At 35.9% G+C, this 18010-nt stretch overlaps 1 protein-coding gene across 1 annotated transcript; it reads right to left on the bottom strand.

The window, feature by feature from the left end:
• Window positions 1-11397: 11397 nt before the first annotated feature.
• Window positions 11398-17487, bottom strand: LOC118927647 (beta-defensin 133-like). The gene is made up of 4 exons (XM_057493861.1): window positions 17425-17487; window positions 17264-17384; window positions 14241-14407; window positions 11398-11521 (listed from the first exon to the last, which is right to left on the bottom strand). The coding sequence occupies exons 1-3, from the start codon at window positions 17485-17487 to the stop codon at window positions 14283-14285; spliced, it is 309 nt and encodes a 102-aa protein (XP_057349844.1). The 3' UTR covers window positions 11398-11521; window positions 14241-14282.
• Window positions 17488-18010: the final 523 nt, after the last annotated feature.

Genomic DNA, 18010 nt, shown 5'->3' with positions numbered 1-18010 from the left:
ATATCATACCACACTAGTCAGAATGGTTACTAATCAAAAGACAAGAAATAACAAGTGTTGGAAAGGATGTGGAGAAAAGGAAACCCTCCTACAGTGTTGGTGGGAGTGTAAATGTTGTAGTCACTAGGGAAACCAGTATGGAGTTTTCTCAAAAACCTAAAAATAGAAATACCATACCACCCAGTAATTCCACTTCTGGGAATTGATCCAAAGAAACAAAATCACCAATTTGAAAATACAGGTGCATTCCTATGTTTATTGCCACATTATTTATAGTAGTCAAGATACAGAAGCAACCTAAGTGTCCATCTAGATGAATTAATGAAGAAGATGTAGCACATATATGCAATGGAATAGTATTCAGCCATAAAAAATAATGAAACCTTGCCCTTTGTGATATGGATGACCTAGAGCATAATATGCTAAGTGAATAAGCAAGGCAGAGAAAGACAAACTCCATATAATTTTACTTGTATGTGGAATATAAAAAAACAAAACAAATGGACAAACAAATAGACTCATTAATACAGAGAATAAACTGGTGGTTGCCATAGGGGAGGGAGGATGAGAGGTGGTAGAAATAGGTCAAGGATAAAGAGGTACAAACTTCTTAAATTACAGAATAAATTAACTATGAGTATAAAAGTACAGCATAGGGAATATAGTCAATACTATTGTAATATCTTTCTATGATGACAGATGGTAACTATATTATAGTGGTGAGCCTTTAGTAGGTATTTAATTGTTGATTCACTATGTTGTATACCTGATATAATATTGTATGCCAACTACAATAAAAAAAAGGAAGTTCCCAAATTAAGCAACTTGGCACACATGCCATTATATTTCCTGTAATGAGTTTCCATTCTCTTATTTCCATTTTAAGCATATCTTTAATATTTAGTATCATAATTCATAATCAATCAAAGGATATTGACTATAATGGAAGCTGGGTTTCTGACAACACTGAGTTAAACCTGTTACATTTCCTCATTTATTCTGAGTTTCCAAAAGATATATCTTTAAAAAATCTCCTTTATCCAGGAGAAGTCTGGAAGACATTACCTTAAGCAAGTGATTAAAGTTAACATCATCAATAATGGGGAAAACTGACATTATATGCCTCTTGATGAGCTGCCTTATGAAGGAGATTTTATGCAGTACTCTTGCTCCAAATCAAAGAATCAAATACCAGAAATGAATCAGGAAGAAACAATGGAAATCAAGGAACACACTATGAAATAAATTTTCCCAAATAATTTTGAAGTATTCTTTAAAAAGCTGTCAGGAAAGACAAAGAATGGCTCAGGAATGCTATCAGCTTAAAGGAGACTAAAGATATATGAAAATGAGCACAATGTGTTTTCATATTGGATTCTTGATGGGGTAAATTACTGTAAAATATTTTATTGAGACAATTTGGTAAAACTTGAATATGGACTTTATATTTTGCACAGTAGTATTGTATCAATTTAAATTTCTGTAATTTTGAAAGCATTCTGTGACTATGTAAGATAATGTCTTTGTTCTGTGAGGATATGTGATAAAATACTTAGAGGGGAAAGATCATTAGATCTGCAACTCACTCTCAAATGATTCAGCCAATAAAGAAGTAAATAAATACATAAATAATATACAAATATACATGTATTAAGAGAAAATGAAAGAGAGGAAAAGTATATGTAGTAAAGCATTCACAATTAATACACCTAGGGGAGGGAATCTGGAAATTTGCTGCAATTTTCTATATGTAATCCATTTTCTCCATGTTTCACAGAATTCCTTAATCATCACGTAACTACATCCAGCCAAGCGGTGAAGAGCAGCATAAATACCCGCTTTCCTGTCCAAAGAGGATTTTCTACTCAGATTATCATAGGGCTGATTTATTGCAAATTTCAATCTCTGCTGTTTACACTATTCATGCGACATTATTATTCTATTCCTTAGCTAAAGTTAATTAAGTTTATACCCCTAGAATTGTCTTTCTAAATTATATTTAGGGAATTTCATTCTAGTATTTAAAATTTTTCAATCATTCGCAAAGGCTGGGCTCTGCCCACCTTTTCTCTCCCATAACATACTTATCGTTTATTACTGTCCCTCTAAACTTCTTTCTGCACACCTCATAAGCTAGGATGACAGATTTATGTCTTCTCCTTAGTTTCTAAGTATGGGTTTGGGAGACATGACACTACAATAATGATACTGAAGGAAATTAAGATGTTATAGCACACTTGGCTTATTTCTATTTTTCTAGCTCTTCTGGAGGTAACCTGTATTTTATATAATCATTTTCTCAAGTTAAAAATCAATATTTGATTTATCTTTCTACTTTGAAAAAAATTTCTTAGGAGGAGACACTGTGTTTTATTTTATCTCAGTAACTTGGTCAATATTCCATTAGTTCAATATCAATTCATTAGTTGAATAAAGAATTATATTTACAGTAGAAAGTTCATACATATATATAAATTTGATCTCAGTTGGAATATCAACTGTAGAAATCAACCTTCTACTAGAGCCTAGTAAAAAGAAGGCACTTGGCATAATTCTTCCAAGTGGTAAAGACGCCTCAAGACAAATGCTGGGCATAGAAGCCACAGGGCATAAATATGCAGAGAAGTAAAAAGCTAACCTTTTCAAACAATAAGGCTTCTCTCTCACTTACCAACTTTACATTTCCCTGTATGGCCCCGGAAGATGACTGGTTAGCCAGAGACGGGTAAGATTCCTCAAGGGAGGAACAACCTAAGACAGGCACAGTCGCAGGGGGGCCATCAGGTGAGAAATTGGGGATCAACAGAGGTGAGGCTTAGAACCTCACCCCCCCGTTCTGAGAGAAATCTTCTGCATACGTGGATGTTTTATTGCCCTTGTCTAGCTTGGATTAACACATAGTCTACAGGCACACACCTGATCATCTACATTTGCTCTCTTACAAAACTAAACTATGTTTTCTACCTTTATCTCGTATCTACCTACCACTTCAGCATTTTATTAAAAATAATAATAATAAAGAGAGAAATGTGGTATCCACATATAAATCAAGTATAAAAACCAAATGAATATTCATATTTGAACTGACTGTGTATAGTTCATAATGCATGAACAAAACAGAAAGTTTCTGTGATGACTGCCCTTGCACTGTTCACCATGTAACTTATTCTCCATGTAAGAACTTGTTCGTTATGCATCAGAAGATTGGAGACTGACGAAATTAGGCTTGGGGTGGATTAATGATTGTGCATTGAGTATTGACCCCCCTATACAGAAATTTATTGTTGTTAACAACTATTTGATCAATAAATATGAGAGATGCCCTCACACACACACAAATATATATATATATATATAAACACACTTCCAATTGTAAAATAAATAAGTAACTGGGATGTAATGTATAGCATAAGGAATATAGTCAAAATATTGTAACAACTTGGTATGGTGATAGCTGGTTCCTAGAATTATCATGTATATAAATGTTGAATCACTGTGTTGTACACCTGAAACTAATGTAATACTGTGTGTCAACTACCCTTCAATAGAAAAAAAAAAAAAAAAAGAAGGCACTTGGAAGATAGTAGGGTAAAAGATAGAGTTTAGGAGCTCCAGTATTTTAAAGACTACTGCATTGGGGTAGGCAAAATAATTTAATTAAATGTGTGAAAAAATCCTTTATTGATTATTTTGGAAATCCTTTGATTATTTGGGAGAAGTAATCCAGTTACTAAAAATCCCTGCGTATTTTTACACGTATAAACAACAACAGTGCTTGCTATAATAAATCTAAGTCCCCATACTGAGGCTTGACTTGTAAGTGAAAAATAGGATGTTTTATTACCTTATTCAATGTTTTCATTTAATTTCTAGTCATCTATTTATGGTGTACTTCTTAAAAATGTGAAGCATATTTTGGGATAGAATAATAACTAAAATAAACAAATCTTGGCAAGAAGAATGGATTTCCACTGTCAGAGAGACCAGATCAAACAGTATGGCCTATAGATAAACCTATTCTACTTCAACATTCAAGCAAAATATAAAAGTGAAATACATTTTTTGGCAAATGAACTAAAGCAAACATAGAAATTCAAGCAAATAATTTTTTTTTTTAAACTCTTATGGTAGCTTGTTTGTTTACCTGTTTAAAGAACTAAGACTATACACTGGTGATAGGATGGAAGACAATTCCCCTGCAGAGCTTTGCCGTCCTGCAACGACTGCTAAGCTGTATTTGGCTAGTGCTCATGCCTTCTTAGTATGCTGAGGCAAGATTTATTTGAGGTCTAGGAAATGCTTATAATAATGACTTCCCCAGAGTACAACTGGGTATTACTGGTAGCTTTGGTGGCCAGCGAAGTGATCTGTAATGCTGTCACTCTGCCAGGATGGATGAAGTTATAGCAATGGCATGCTGTCCCTCAAATATGCACCAGTATTTGGACAGAGTATGCACATGTCCAGGATGCTTCAAAACACTGTTGAAAGCCTGCCCTGAACTTTCCTTCACTCATCCACTTCTCGTGCTGTACTTGAGATAAGAGAGAAGCCAAAGGCAAGGGTACATGTAATTTACTTTTCATAATATTATTTCTTCTTTAGGAAACAGCCTTTTACAAGTGGTTTTCTAGAAGCAAAGCCACATTGAGCACAGGGACCAGTATCTAGAGTTAACGTACCCATAGAAACACACATCTCAGAATCTTCAGCTATTAAAATGCTTTATGTCAGAGTTGTTCCAGAATTCTCTTCTAGAATGGCTTTCTTAGAATCATGCAATTTAGAATGGAAGAAGTATCTGAAGTCCCTCAATTTAACTGTTTCATAGATGGGAAGACTGAGACCGAGAATGATGAAATGGCTTGCTCCTTGCCACAGAGTCTGTGAGAGAGAAGAAACCCAGGTCCTGGCTAAATTGAAATTATTTATTTTCTTTTCTTTTCTGTTCCACTGAGAAGTCATAGAGAATTACCTTAGAGCAACACTCCGGCTTTGCCACCCTTTTCCTTACAGATGCAGCAGCCCTACAATCAGCGTTTGAACTTTCCTAGTCCTCCCTTTATCCTACCTACAGCTCCTTACACCAAATGCTGTTTAATTTTTTCTGAAATTACACTTCAATCTGATTAGCTTTCAGTGTAGTCTTGAAGCTATGACAAGTTTGCTTCTTCAGAGAGCTAGGTAGATATGATACTGGAAGGCACAGAGAATAATACGTAAGGAAAGAGTTAAAAATAACTGCTATAGAGCTTGCATCACTTGCATCCCTAAATTATTCGGGCATAGAAATTAAGAAAAAAATGTGAAGACTGAAAAATTCATGATCTCATGTCTACTATAGTACAATGTGATATATAAGCACACTCAAGCCACTGATGTAGATTAGGGACGACTCCCCCAAATACACGCATTCCTGTTCTTCACCAAGTTCAACCCAAGGGAGATGAGTTGCCCTCTGCCTTTGCTGCAGTAAATCAGTTATATATACAAAGCCCCCCTGCTCCGTGGTAGTTCTGCTTCTTTCTCTCTTGAGCAACAGTGACAGCTAACAACGAGCCAGGAAGGAAGAGGAAGGGTAGGAAGTGATAAAGGCGGGAAGCTCAAATGAGTAGAAGAAAGATACGCAATTATTGTAACCTTGGCCAAAACAGCTATTAGCAGTAGTGGATTCACATCAGTGGGGGGCAGAAGCACTCTGTTCTTAGAACATTGTAACTGCCTTTAGAGGTAGGAAGGAAGGATTTGAGTTAATAGGCTTTACCGAACATACACAACAGGACATTAGAAAATAGAGTTCTAAAATATAGTTGACTGTAATGCTGTAATACACACGGTATTTATATATAACCCAGTATTATATGTATACACACAGTATTTATATAACTAACACATAATACACATATATTTTATCATTCACAAAATATAGATGAGCAACATTTATTTCTGAGATGGATATGGTTTTGAGAAATTGCAGTATCAGTCTGCCTTAGCTCCATGTTTTATATGTCACATGGTGACTGGAAGAAAAGTGAGAAAAAAATGTTGGCTTTGCTAACATAATGAAATTAGTTAGCTATTCTTAGATAGAGACATGCTTTTGATTGGATTAATTATGTTAGACTGCATGAGTAGATAAAAGTAATTCCAAGCAGGGGGGATGTTTCATCACCAGTCAGACACTACGTGAAATCTTGCATTTGATTATAGGAAGGAGAATGGAATACAATGGAAATCCTGGAGCAGATTCTAGAAAACAGTGTCAGAATGGTATGAGGATGTAAAACCACATTATATGAGACAGAAAAGAGAATGTTTAGCAAAAGAAACTTAGAATGGAAAAAGAGATTATTGAGATGTCTTCAGATATTTGAAAGTTGGACATGGGAAAGTGATACAACTTGTTGAATATGATCTCAAAGTATAGAACCAAGACATGCATGTTAGTGGGAAGGTGACTGAGGCTGATCATGGGGAAGATGAGTTTTAGATCTTTCAGATCATCTGCCTAAAAGAATCAGTTACTCTGGGAAGGTGCACATTTGCTGGGGTTACTCAAGAACAAGTTAGGGAACTACTCAGGGGGAGCATGTTAGAAAGAATTCAAGACATACTCCAAGTAACAAGAGAAAGCTATTTTCTCTCAAGTATATTTTATTATCAAGCATCAAATGGAGGATGCACTAAAAACACAGTATGATATCTTTCAAATACTGTTTGGAAAATGAATAAGCATGAAATCTGAACCATTACCCCTGACAAAGAACTGTTTGTGCCTGATTAACCTATTTATATGCTAAAGCCCAAGAACATGAAGGCTGCATTTTTTACATTGAACTAAGCATACTGGAATTTCTAAAAGGAATTCTATGGTTAGTCTTAAAGTTATTATTAATTATGAATACATTTAAATATTATTTGGCTCTTCTTTCTGAGCTTGTGTGTGACTGGAACTCTCATATAAAAATCTTAGTAAATTTGTATACACATATATTTATTTTGAAGTAGAGTTATATACTGCTTCCTCTTTGCTACCTTAACAACACGTGCATACATTATTTTTGACCAAAATCGCATATAGCAATGAGAATGATTGATGTGCAACTACACATAATGATATTGTTTACTTTTAACATTGTCTATTTTGATATGAATCTCACAAAAATGTTGCATGCAAGAAGTTTCGAACAAAGGAATTCATGATACATAAAACATGTTCATTATCAATAATGAGTATGTTAGTCATTGCCATTAATTGAAATTGATGTCTGGATCAGTGAATATTTGCATTAAGTAATTAGCATAATATATACTGTACCCTTAATGTAAATTACAAAAGAAAAGCAGGCAATACTGATTTATGCTGTTAAAATCAAATTGCTACTCCTGGGGTGTTGGAGAATAAAAATAACTTTCTCTTGTTACTTGAAATATGTCTTTGTTCCTTTTCTGTCTTAGGACTTTACACATTTACCTGATAAATTTACCAGAAGCATATATAATTACCCTCCCTAACCTGTCTCCCAATTATTTAGTAACATTTTCCCAGTCTTTTCCCCATTCCTACCTGAAATTCTAGTTTAAATGCCATTTTCCTAATGCAGTCTTTTCAGAAACCCCCTTTTTAAGGTAAGTTTAGAACCTAGATTTCTGTTATTTTGGCACATGCCACACTAATAAATACATGTTTAATGGTTATATTAATCTGTATTCCCTTCCATTCAGTATTACATCCTTAGTGTTCAGCACATAGCAACTGTTTTGATTTCCACTGACCCTCTCTGTAACTTGAGTAGGGACTAGACTGAAAAGCAAACATCACTGCAGGCATATATAATGACATGGGGCAGGCAGGGCTAACAGCAAGAGCTTGACCAGTTCCGTGTCAGCAAGAACTGAAAGAGAATTCTTAAGGAATATTTATGAAACTGGAATAAATGTACTTATGGAGGGAGAAAATAAGGAAGTAGACCTGTCCTTTAGATGGAATGTGATGCTAACAATGGTCATAAGCAATACAGGAGTCAGTTTATGTGGGATAAGGAGGAAAAGAGAGAGAATTGTTGATGATTATGCTGAGTTTAAGGAATTATGGAATTTCATAAGAGATATCCAATAGTATAGTGCATTTTGAGTTAAACAATGAAGTGAAGGTTAGAGACACAGATTTGGAATGCATTTCATGTGGTTGCCCATAACTGCTCAGGAGGCTGTTTAGAAAGAATGGACTGAGCATATACTACTGGGAACCTTGAAAGTGTTTATTCTATTGTAACACATCAAACCTGCAGAGTATAATTATATTTGGGAATAAAATGGGTGGAAAATAAGATGGGGCTTAAGTTTGATTTTCATCATTGTTACTATATTTATATTTGAGTAAAGGTTTAGCATTGCAAAATATTTTTTAATTTAGATATTTGAAAGTATAAACACAGCTAACACAATGGTTCATTTTTTATGCTTGTCCTTTCTTCATTCTCCAAAAAGAGACAGGTAAATTAAGACTTTGGAAACACCTGGTACTTTGCATTAACGCTTTAAGTTGTGTGTCTTTGAGCTTTAGCACAAAGTTGTCTTTGTCTTGCTATAGAACTCATAACATTTTTAGTACCATGTCAAGTTGCACAGTGCTTCTGCGTCACGTGAACAATTAGTACAGTCCTAGCTTCCTTTCTTACTCAGGGCACAGAGAAGAAACACAGGAGAAACTGAGACATTGAACTGCCCCAGGGCTGTCTCCTTGCCTTAGGAATTCTTTCTTGAGACTTCTCAAACCCACCCACATTTGAAGATATTTTACCGTTTTTCATCTTTTAACTGGTGGATAGATTTTTGATGATCACAATGTAATCTGTGTATACATACTGAAATTATTAAAGTAACAGTGGTGACGGTATTTTCAGCGTTATGGTTACATATTTATAATACGCAGACATTACATATGAATTTTACTTGGATTATCTTATTTAACTCTCCTGTCAAGCTTATTCAGTGAGTGCTATTATTATATTGTTTTGCAGATAAGGACGTTGAGGCTTCGAGAGGCGGTAATGATTTTTGTTCAGATCATATAGCTAAGAACACAGTGAAGCTGGGATACAAACCCAGACACTGATTTCAAGACGTAGCAATGTCAGCACTCTGATATACTCTTCCCCCACCTCCCTGACTCACTTATATTTCTTATTCCTAGAGAAACCTCTAGCTTCTTAATCACTATTTTTCCCACTATTTTAGAAACAAAATGAAAGTATTGGTTCCTCAATCAATGCTTAAATCATCAACAGATATGGGATTAATGAAGCTTCACTCATGGTTTAATTTTCTATCGTAAGATGCTGAGAATGTCCATGAACTAGGATCGGGAGAATGCCAGAAGGAGTCAGGCCTTACTGTCAGGCTGAATTTTTTTCTTCAGTCTTTCACAAGAGGTGTGTTCATTTCCAGACCTGGTTGCACTCTGGATGTAGAACAGCTATGCCAGGGGCAGGGCACTGATATTCACATCTTGATGAGGAACCTCAGTGTGTCCGCATCTAAGCCAAAGGAGCAGCCACACCCCCTGCAGACAGCAACTGACCGGAAAACAAGAGCTGAATCAGGGTAACCAACTTTGGGCCTGGAGGTTTTTCTGGCCTATGGGGTCTAGAGCAAATATTACATTTATATTTCCTCTCATGCTTTCCCCCTCTCTCCCTATGTCTTCTATCTCTTTCTTTCATTCATTTATTTATCCCAAAAATTTTAACTGAAAAATCATCATAGAAGAGACACTGTCTTGGGTCCTGAGAATACTGAGCAAATAAGAAAAAAATGAGTTTTCATGTTCATGAAGCTTATAGTCTAATGGGAAGTAGTCCCACAGACACCTAAAGGGGCAACAGTTTCTAAGTGATAAAGTGCTCTTATAGAATTAATAGGTGGGTCACGGGTGGAGGAGGAGATTCATAAAGTTTTGTCATAGGTGGTGGTTTCTAATTCTAAGATCAGACCTAAAAGATGAGTTATCTAGGTGAAGAAAGAAGCATGAACTTCTAGGGAGAGAGAATCACACAGGCAAAGGTTTGGAAGCCAGTGAAAACATGATGTTTTGAAAGAAACTGAGTGTTACTGAGCTACACAGAAGTAAGAGGAACAGTAGACATTTTAAGCCTGGTTAAAGGGTCTGGACTATATCCTGAGGGTAATGGTAACAGAGAACTTATGGAAGGTTTTAAGTAGGATTTTGCAGTCTGCCTTATATCCTACTGGTTCTCAAATTGGCCAAGTTCACATATAGAAAGCCAAAAGTCTGTGTCTGTACCCTTGTAAACTAGAAAGCATTGATAAATAGAAGCAGAGCAATAAGCTCTTTTCCCAGTCACACTATAAAAAGTATATATACCTAGTGTATATCGTACTTGAGGTCTTATTAGTACTTGTTTTATTTGATATCTGGAGCATGATTTGGTAATTAAACATCTGCTGGCACCTTTCAAACTTGGTCTACTACACTCATTAGAGCAGGTCTTTCTTCTATGTACACCTGGGTCATTTCAATAGCCTCTCACTAGCTTTCCCTGGGTCCATACGTTCTAAGCGTTCTCCATCCCATGCTGTGGTACTTGACTGATTCGCCTCCAGGCCACTCTTCACTATCCTGTGGGCAATAGGGAGCTAATTCAAGCTCCTTTCTTAATTTCTTGCATTAACTGAAAGTCTCATATATTTACTCTTTCACCTAAATGACTTTCAGGTTTAGCAACAGCTAAGCTGAGGCTGTTGGAGTTGATCCTGTGAATTACCAGGAAGGTTGTCCCAGTCCAAGCTGTGAGCGCAGGACTCCCCCTTCCACCTCCTTGTTTTCTCTTATGTACAAAGGAACCAAGAGGAAAACATTCAAAATAAGGCTCTTTATAACTAATGGTATTGTCAGGTAGAAAATCCCTCTGGTGGAGAGGAGACAAGAATTCCCAAGTGGGACACAAAGTCTAACCTTGTTCTTTGTTCCTGTAGCCTGTGGAACTAGATCTGGTTAAATATCTTGAAAGAGTCTGATTCATCATTGCACCTGACTCCCAAACTCAGAATTTTCCAAAATGCTTTGAAAGAAGCTAAGTGTTACTGAACTACATAGAAAGTAAGAGGAACAATAGGTTCAATTCTGTAGTAGCTACCCAACATTTCATTTTTATAAAATTAAGTGTAAGTTAGAACAAACAGAATTTTAAGAGTTCACTTCCAAAGTTAGAAAATAGGAGCTATACTATCATTGTTTCTTTTCAACACAGCCAGCTGAAAGTTTAATATTACATTCTGATGCTCAATTGCAGTTTTATGTTTTTGGTGAAAATTGGAGTGTGATTAAATGGAAATTTTTAAAAAGTGAAAAGAATTAGGGTTTACATACCTACTCTCCAGAGGTCATTAAAACTAAGTGATTATTGAATCGGTATTCCTGTCAAAGACCATCAGATCACTTTTGGCTTCTCCTCTAAATAGGGCAGAAAATTTTTGCACACTCCGGTGTTCTCAAATGCTAAGAAAAGGAAAAGCAGTCATTGATCTATAAGGTTCCTGTTTTCTTAACTTCAGACTTGCCAGGTCAGTCATTTAATACTTTAAAAACTTGCCAAATTGGAGGCTTGGCAAGCCCAATGTATCTGGCCCCTTTTCACTTATTTATCTTATGGCCACAAGTATTGCCCATGAATGAGTTTCTGGGTGAGGAAACAGCAGTTTTGTTGTTCTACTTTTCCTTTTTTTGAGAAGAATTATTGACATCAAATATTGCCCAAGATAGTATAGCCAAAAGTAACCAAAAGATTCTTGGGACCTCCTGAAAAAAGGAGAATCTCAGTGCCTTCTCTTTTGAGATTCCAATTTATAGAAGCCTGCTGGTGTTTCCTTTAAGAAGTTAAGAAAAATCAGACACCCAGAAGAATAAAATTTCCACTGGGGTCGGGGGAAATGGGACCACCGGACGAAAGCTGAAGAACCAGTAGCAATCACATCACTTCTGTTACAATTGGCACCGATTATGTTCTTCAGCAGCTGCTGCAGAGTTAAGCAGATGATCTCTTTATCAGGTATCAGTAATAATCACTCTGACAACAGGCTTCTGGCTCCACAGCAAGATGTCCAGTTCTCCAGTTAAGTGCTAGTTTACCGTGGTGGCCGTGGCTTTATCCAGCCTCAGAGTGATGCGCTCAGGTTCTGACCTGGGGCTACAGCAAGCTTGACTTGCTGCTAGACTGCTTGTGTTGATGAACTTCAGCAGATATGACTTATTTAGTAATGCAGATTAGACAAGCAACATTTGTTTTGATTCTCTTATGTGCCTCAATGAGCGTGGTACTGAGAGGAATTCATTTTGTGGACATTTCGCAAACCTGGCTATGCCAATGTTACCCGATTTTTTTGCCAGGCTCCAGCAAGGAGCTGATTAGAAGTGGCTGGTAAATACAAATACACAAAAACATTGTAGATTAAATGAATAATAAATCTAGTATCTTTCTACCTACCTGCCTACATGCCACATATATATGTATGCATATGTGTATGTGTATTTATGTGCACATATTTTTGCTTTAATATGTATTTTGTTTGAACATATGTTTGTGTGAAGATTATTTTCTGGTCCTACTGTGGTTTCTTAAACTTTTTAGATCCCTGAATTACAATTATTCTCTTTGGAAAAACTATGAAATCTTATGTAAAAGAGTTTCTTTATGAAGAGTTTTGGAATTAATGGCCTAGGCTATATATAGGAAAGTGAGTTTTTCCTTAAATGGATTATAAACTCAATTAAAGAAAAATTGGTTTGAAAGCTAATTTTAACAAGCTTGAGAAGTTACAGAGTTTCCTTTTCTATCTCCTTATAAAAATCTCAGTTGCTAGCATCAATCTGGAAAGTTTTGTGCATAAGAAAGATCAGACAAGGGAAAATAAATAAAAATTTAAGCATTCATTACTTATCAGATCAATCTAATTAAAAGTTTGTCTCAAAAGCTTATTAGCCAATGCTAGTAACTAAACATGAACATATAGGCCATCAGACCTCCCCTAATTGCCTGCTTTCATTGTCTGTATCTGCTCCTTAGTTTAGATATGGCCTCTTTTTTCAACTCCGTATTTACCTTCCCCGCATTTTCCAGTTGCCCCTAATGATTTTAAAGTAAGGGAAGCATTCAGACTTATGTTTGAACTGATTGTGTTCACTGTATAACAGAGCTTTATTTCTAGTGTGTATGACTGCTTAATTAGCTGTATGGCCTCACAACTCTCTAAGAATTATTTAACACATCAAGTTAATTTAAGAACATTTTATACAGTGTTCGCTCTGCAGAATTAGAACCCTGGTAATTTGGTTTGGGGCTGGTGCCCTTAAATATGTGTCTCTGCTTAGCTACTTTACATGTTTGATGGAATTGTATTATCTCATAGAAATTTTGTGACAACTAAAAACATTTCTATATCTCAAAGTGTTTCAAAAACAATACATTAGTATAAAATATAAGGATATGACTATTAATAAAGTTCCTAATGTTTTCAATGAGCCATGCAATATCTTTTGTAGTGATTACACAGCATCCTTTGTTCCCTGCTCTCTAGGTCTTAGCTGTGGGACTTGTCCAGCTTTCCTCAGGTCCCTTGATGCGTGACCTGATTAAGATCCATTTGTAGAAGTGCAGAGGTGGGCACCCAGGGCACCCATGGTCACAAGGAACCAGGCCCCTACCATCTTTCTGCTATAGGTTTCTCAAGATCACCCCAAATTACAAGATGTCTACTGTAGCAGCTACAATCTCATCTACATTCCACTGCAGAAAGGACAGACAGGAATGCGTTGCCCTTTAAGGGCTTGACCAGAAGCCCAACCCTGTCTCTGTTCATTGGCTGCCATTATTTCTAAAGGACACAGAAAAAAAAAGCAAAAAAATCCCATTTGTTCCATTTCTTTGGTCACCTTCAACTCCTTGTTTGGAGAACTGTTCCTACCAGTGTGGATACCTTTTCATTGAAGTATCCTGATGATAATAGCTTTTTTGTGTCATTTAGCATTCTTCAGCCAATTAATAGAGAATTGCATCCAAAATGATGACGTTTCCACAGAAGCGCCCTATATATACTGGATGTCTCCTGCCACTGCCAGATCTCTAGGGGAGACCCTAGTTCCACAAAAGAAAGCAATCCATATTGTACAGGATTGATTGGTAGGTGATTCAGTTTCATTTATTACTAATCCATATACTCACTGTGCTCTATTTGTCAGGGATGTTGATTTTTATTTCAGACTCCTACATACAACAGTTGGCATTTAGCCGTGTGCAGAAATCAACTCGTTTTTCAGAATCATGGCACTCGCGTCTACATTTGCCTCTTTGGATGAAGCAACCATAGGCGTCTTTCATGGCACATTTTACTGTTAAAAGGACAATAAGCATATAAACCATTCAGTCATTACATGAGTTTTAGGACCCCAGACGTGGTATAAATCTGTTGTTGACATGAAAATTATTAAAGCATCTACATATGCTGTTTCCTCCCCCTGAGAGCAGGGATTTTAGAAGTTATTTCTTTTACTATTTTTCTAGCAATGACAGTTTTGTGATATTTTCTGCTTCATTTTCAGTTGTCTCTCCAAGCCTAGGCCCACTAGTGGTTAAAGCTCAGTTTCCCATGAGAATTTCTAAATATATATTAGATCTAGAGTAACTTTCAAACAGACATTATATATTCCTTTGGCTACCTACTCATCTGATTGTTTTTTTTTCTAATTCAAAAGAAATTAAACACTTTTAAATATTTTGTCTTCAGGATTCAAACATGGAAAAATGAGTTCCTATTGTATAAAGTGTTGTCCCGCTTTTATCTTTAGGATTTTTGTGGGAAGAATGAAGAGAATCCCAGCAGACACTGGGGCAAAAGGGATTCTTTGGACACACACCAAGACCTAAGGTTAGTCGGGCAGCGATGCCTTGCTGGGGGTACTGGTGATGCTGTTCATGACCAGCCTTAGACACATGGTGAAGAAGGATGAAATTGGTCAGCATCTCCTCGTGTTTCCTTTTCTCAGTGTCCCTTCATCTCTCTAGCACTCATGCCCACATTATCACAAAATATACCGTCTAATGGACTCATTAATATCATGGGTAGAAGACTTAATGTTTCACCTCTTGAAGAAATGTTTGCATTTTTAAATGGGTTACTAAGGAAGGGAGACTCCCAAAGTAAAAGCATTAAACATAATGTTGAATTATCAGGCACCAGCAGAGAAGATATGTGAACAATCAATGCTCTTCCTTCTTTCCCTAGAATCTCACCATTGAGGACCCATCTGTGATGGCGTTGATACTGATAACCCAATATTTTGATGCCCTCTGATTTCAGTAAAGTTATGTTAGCACAAAATCTGTTACTTTTAGTAACTAGGCTTTATAGCAAAGAAGTTAAATCCATATTACACTGATTTTTTTTTTGCAATATATTTTAGGCCATGTGATATCATTGTTCCACTGTATAAATTAACAATGTCTCCTTATTTGTGTTATCTAGCGAGATGTTATTTATTGCCTTTGATGCCAGAGGGAAAAGACATCTCACCAGCTTAAAAATGCATCCTCAAATTACACTGTCCTACATGAGGGGTGTGAAGCATGTATGTCGACTTAATTGGAATTTACAAATAACAGAAGATGACAGCTGTCAAGCACTAGGATGAGAAAAAAGAATAGGATTATTTAAGTGGGAATTCTAAATTAGCATTTTTCCACTAGTAACAAAAACAACAAATAGCTTCTCTCTAGATAACAGCTATTGCATCATATAAAAATTCATATTTATGCACAAGAAGGAACTGCAAATTTTTCAACTTTTAGATGGAACCAGGCACATATATAAGTCTCTTAGGTTTCTGAAGATACTGAAAATATCATGAAGATTTTCACATATTTTTTTTCAAAAGCAAGTGACACAAGGGACATGCAAATCATGATAATAGTGGAGGTAAAATTTATTATCCAAATGTGGTTATCCTATATACTAGTCTTTATTTTAGCAAAACCCTTGTTTGGGGTTAGTAAAAACAAAACCTAGTTTTAACTCAGTTTGTCCTGAGTTTATAAGGATGCAATACAATAATAATCCTCATCATTTTCATCCACAAAAATTAATCATCATTATAAAAGAATTCAATCCATTTTAATCTTTTGTCCAAAATAATTAGGTGTTTAAGTTTTTTAATTTGCTCAAAGCTAGATTTATTGCTGGAGCACTTGGTTTCACTTGTGCTGTTAAGGGATGGACTTGCAAGTCCAAGAGGAAAATATCGAAGTTTTAGGCCACTTCTAAACCAGATGTCCTGAGAGGTTTTTTTGTTTGTTTTGTTTGTTTAAAATGAATGGAATTATTTTCTTGGGGTATGTGTTTCTATAGTATAAGGAAAGTGCTTTTTCTAGCTCAAGGAGCCTGAAATGAGACAAAAAACTCTTAAAATGATCTCCATCCTGACACATCCCTGTGGCTGCTAATCCAGTCTGAGCGATGAGTGAAATGGTTTACAAAGGAAAGTCCACACAATCCAAGCACATGAAATCCAACAGAGTAAATATTGCCTCCATTGTCTCCTACAGTAGATTGTGAAAGAAGGGTTTCTTCCTCCAAAATGAGGCAGTAAGAGGTTTCTTTCTTTTCTTTTTAAGAAGTTTCAGTGCAACGCAGAGTAATTATAATATTTAAGAAGAACCTAATACATATCATATTAGGCACTTTGCAATATCTATATATCATTAATCTTCATGATAATACTATAAGGAAGACTTAATTATTATACTTAATTCGCAGATGTGGAAATTGCTGCTGAAGCAGTTTAAATAATCTGATAAATTTATACATCCAATAAGTGGCAGAAACCAAATCTGAACCCAGGTATTAGTAACTGCAAAGATTATGTTCATTTCGTTATCTGATTAATATTAGTTGCTGAGTGGACCTGAAGTAAAAAGAGCCATTAAAATGGTTTTAGATTCTTACTCAGTTTAAAACACTACATTTTTAAAAATGAGAATTCTCAAAGTAAACGTGCAATGTAGCCAAATCTATTATTTAGGGTAAGTTAGTGAAAAATCCTGTTAGTGTAGTATGCACAATGCCCCATTACTTATCAAAGATCCAAATGATTATACTTTAATATCCTATCTAACTTGTCTTTCTGGAGAGCCAGCCCATACAAAGCATTTGATCAAGGCCTTGAACTGTCTCCTGCAATGATATGACTCACCAGGAGCTTTACCTTTTATTAAGGTTACAAGTCCTTTTTGAGATTCCCTCCTGGGACCAACATAAACCACTCTTGGCAATTCAGTCTCTTTTTCTCCAGCTGACTCAGCTGAGACTTCTCTCTTCAGGAAGGTGTCTCACCTCTTCAATTAACTTTTCCACTTTACTTGGTGGCAATGGGGCCAGAAAGAAAAATAAAACAAAGAGAAGGACAGGAATCTTCATACATGAAGAAAGTCAGTCAGATCAGCAGCTCTGGATTCTTTCAGTAAGAGGAAGTAGACAGTGTATCTTATATATTTGTCTCTTTCTTTCCTTGCAGGGATAGGAATTCAGTCATTCATGTTTATCAAAAGTTAATTTTAACTCTTGTTTAGCAGTGCCTGGGGCAAAAATGCTGGACAGTGTTTTTCTCTGATCTTGGTAATGTAAAGGGCTGATGACACCCCTAGCACATTATTATGATTTTTAATAACTAGTTGTCAAAGAAATTCCCATAGGGGGCCTGAGGAATATAAATAGGAGAGTTTAATCTTTGCTTTTCTGCTAATCTTTGCTGTTTTTTAAAAAGCTTATGTAAATGAACTACTGAATTTTAAAAGTAGCAGAAACTCGTCTCATAATTTATTACTTTTCCCTTATCCTTGTGATCATTATTATCATTAGTAAAGCCTTCTTCATCATTACTGAAATAAATATTTGATGTCTCTCAAAGGCAATGTGGATCTTAGAGACACATACCTACAAG

Source organism: Manis pentadactyla, chromosome 16 (genome assembly GCF_030020395.1).
Source record: "Manis pentadactyla isolate mManPen7 chromosome 16, mManPen7.hap1, whole genome shotgun sequence".
NCBI classification, from domain to species: Eukaryota; Metazoa; Chordata; class Mammalia; order Pholidota; family Manidae; genus Manis; species Manis pentadactyla.
Note: the sequence above shows the minus strand (reverse complement) of the source record. Positions and strands in the feature narration are given on the sequence as shown.

What these genes read in the sequence shown, in the direction of transcription:
- LOC118927647 (XM_057493861.1), bottom strand. Translation starts at nt 17,487, where the DNA reads ATGAAGATTCCTGTCCTTCTCTTTGTTTTATTTTTCTTTCTGGCCCCA. An exon ending in CCCCATTGCCACCAAGTAAA is followed by an intron (nt 17,385 to 17,424) that starts GTGGAAAAGTTA and finishes ACCTTCCTGAAG; the next exon opens with AGAGAAGTCTCAGCTGAGTC. An exon ending in AATAAAAGGTAAAGCTCCTG is followed by an intron (nt 14,408 to 17,263) that starts GTGAGTCATATC and finishes TCCTTTTAACAG; the next exon opens with TAAAATGTGCCATGAAAGAC.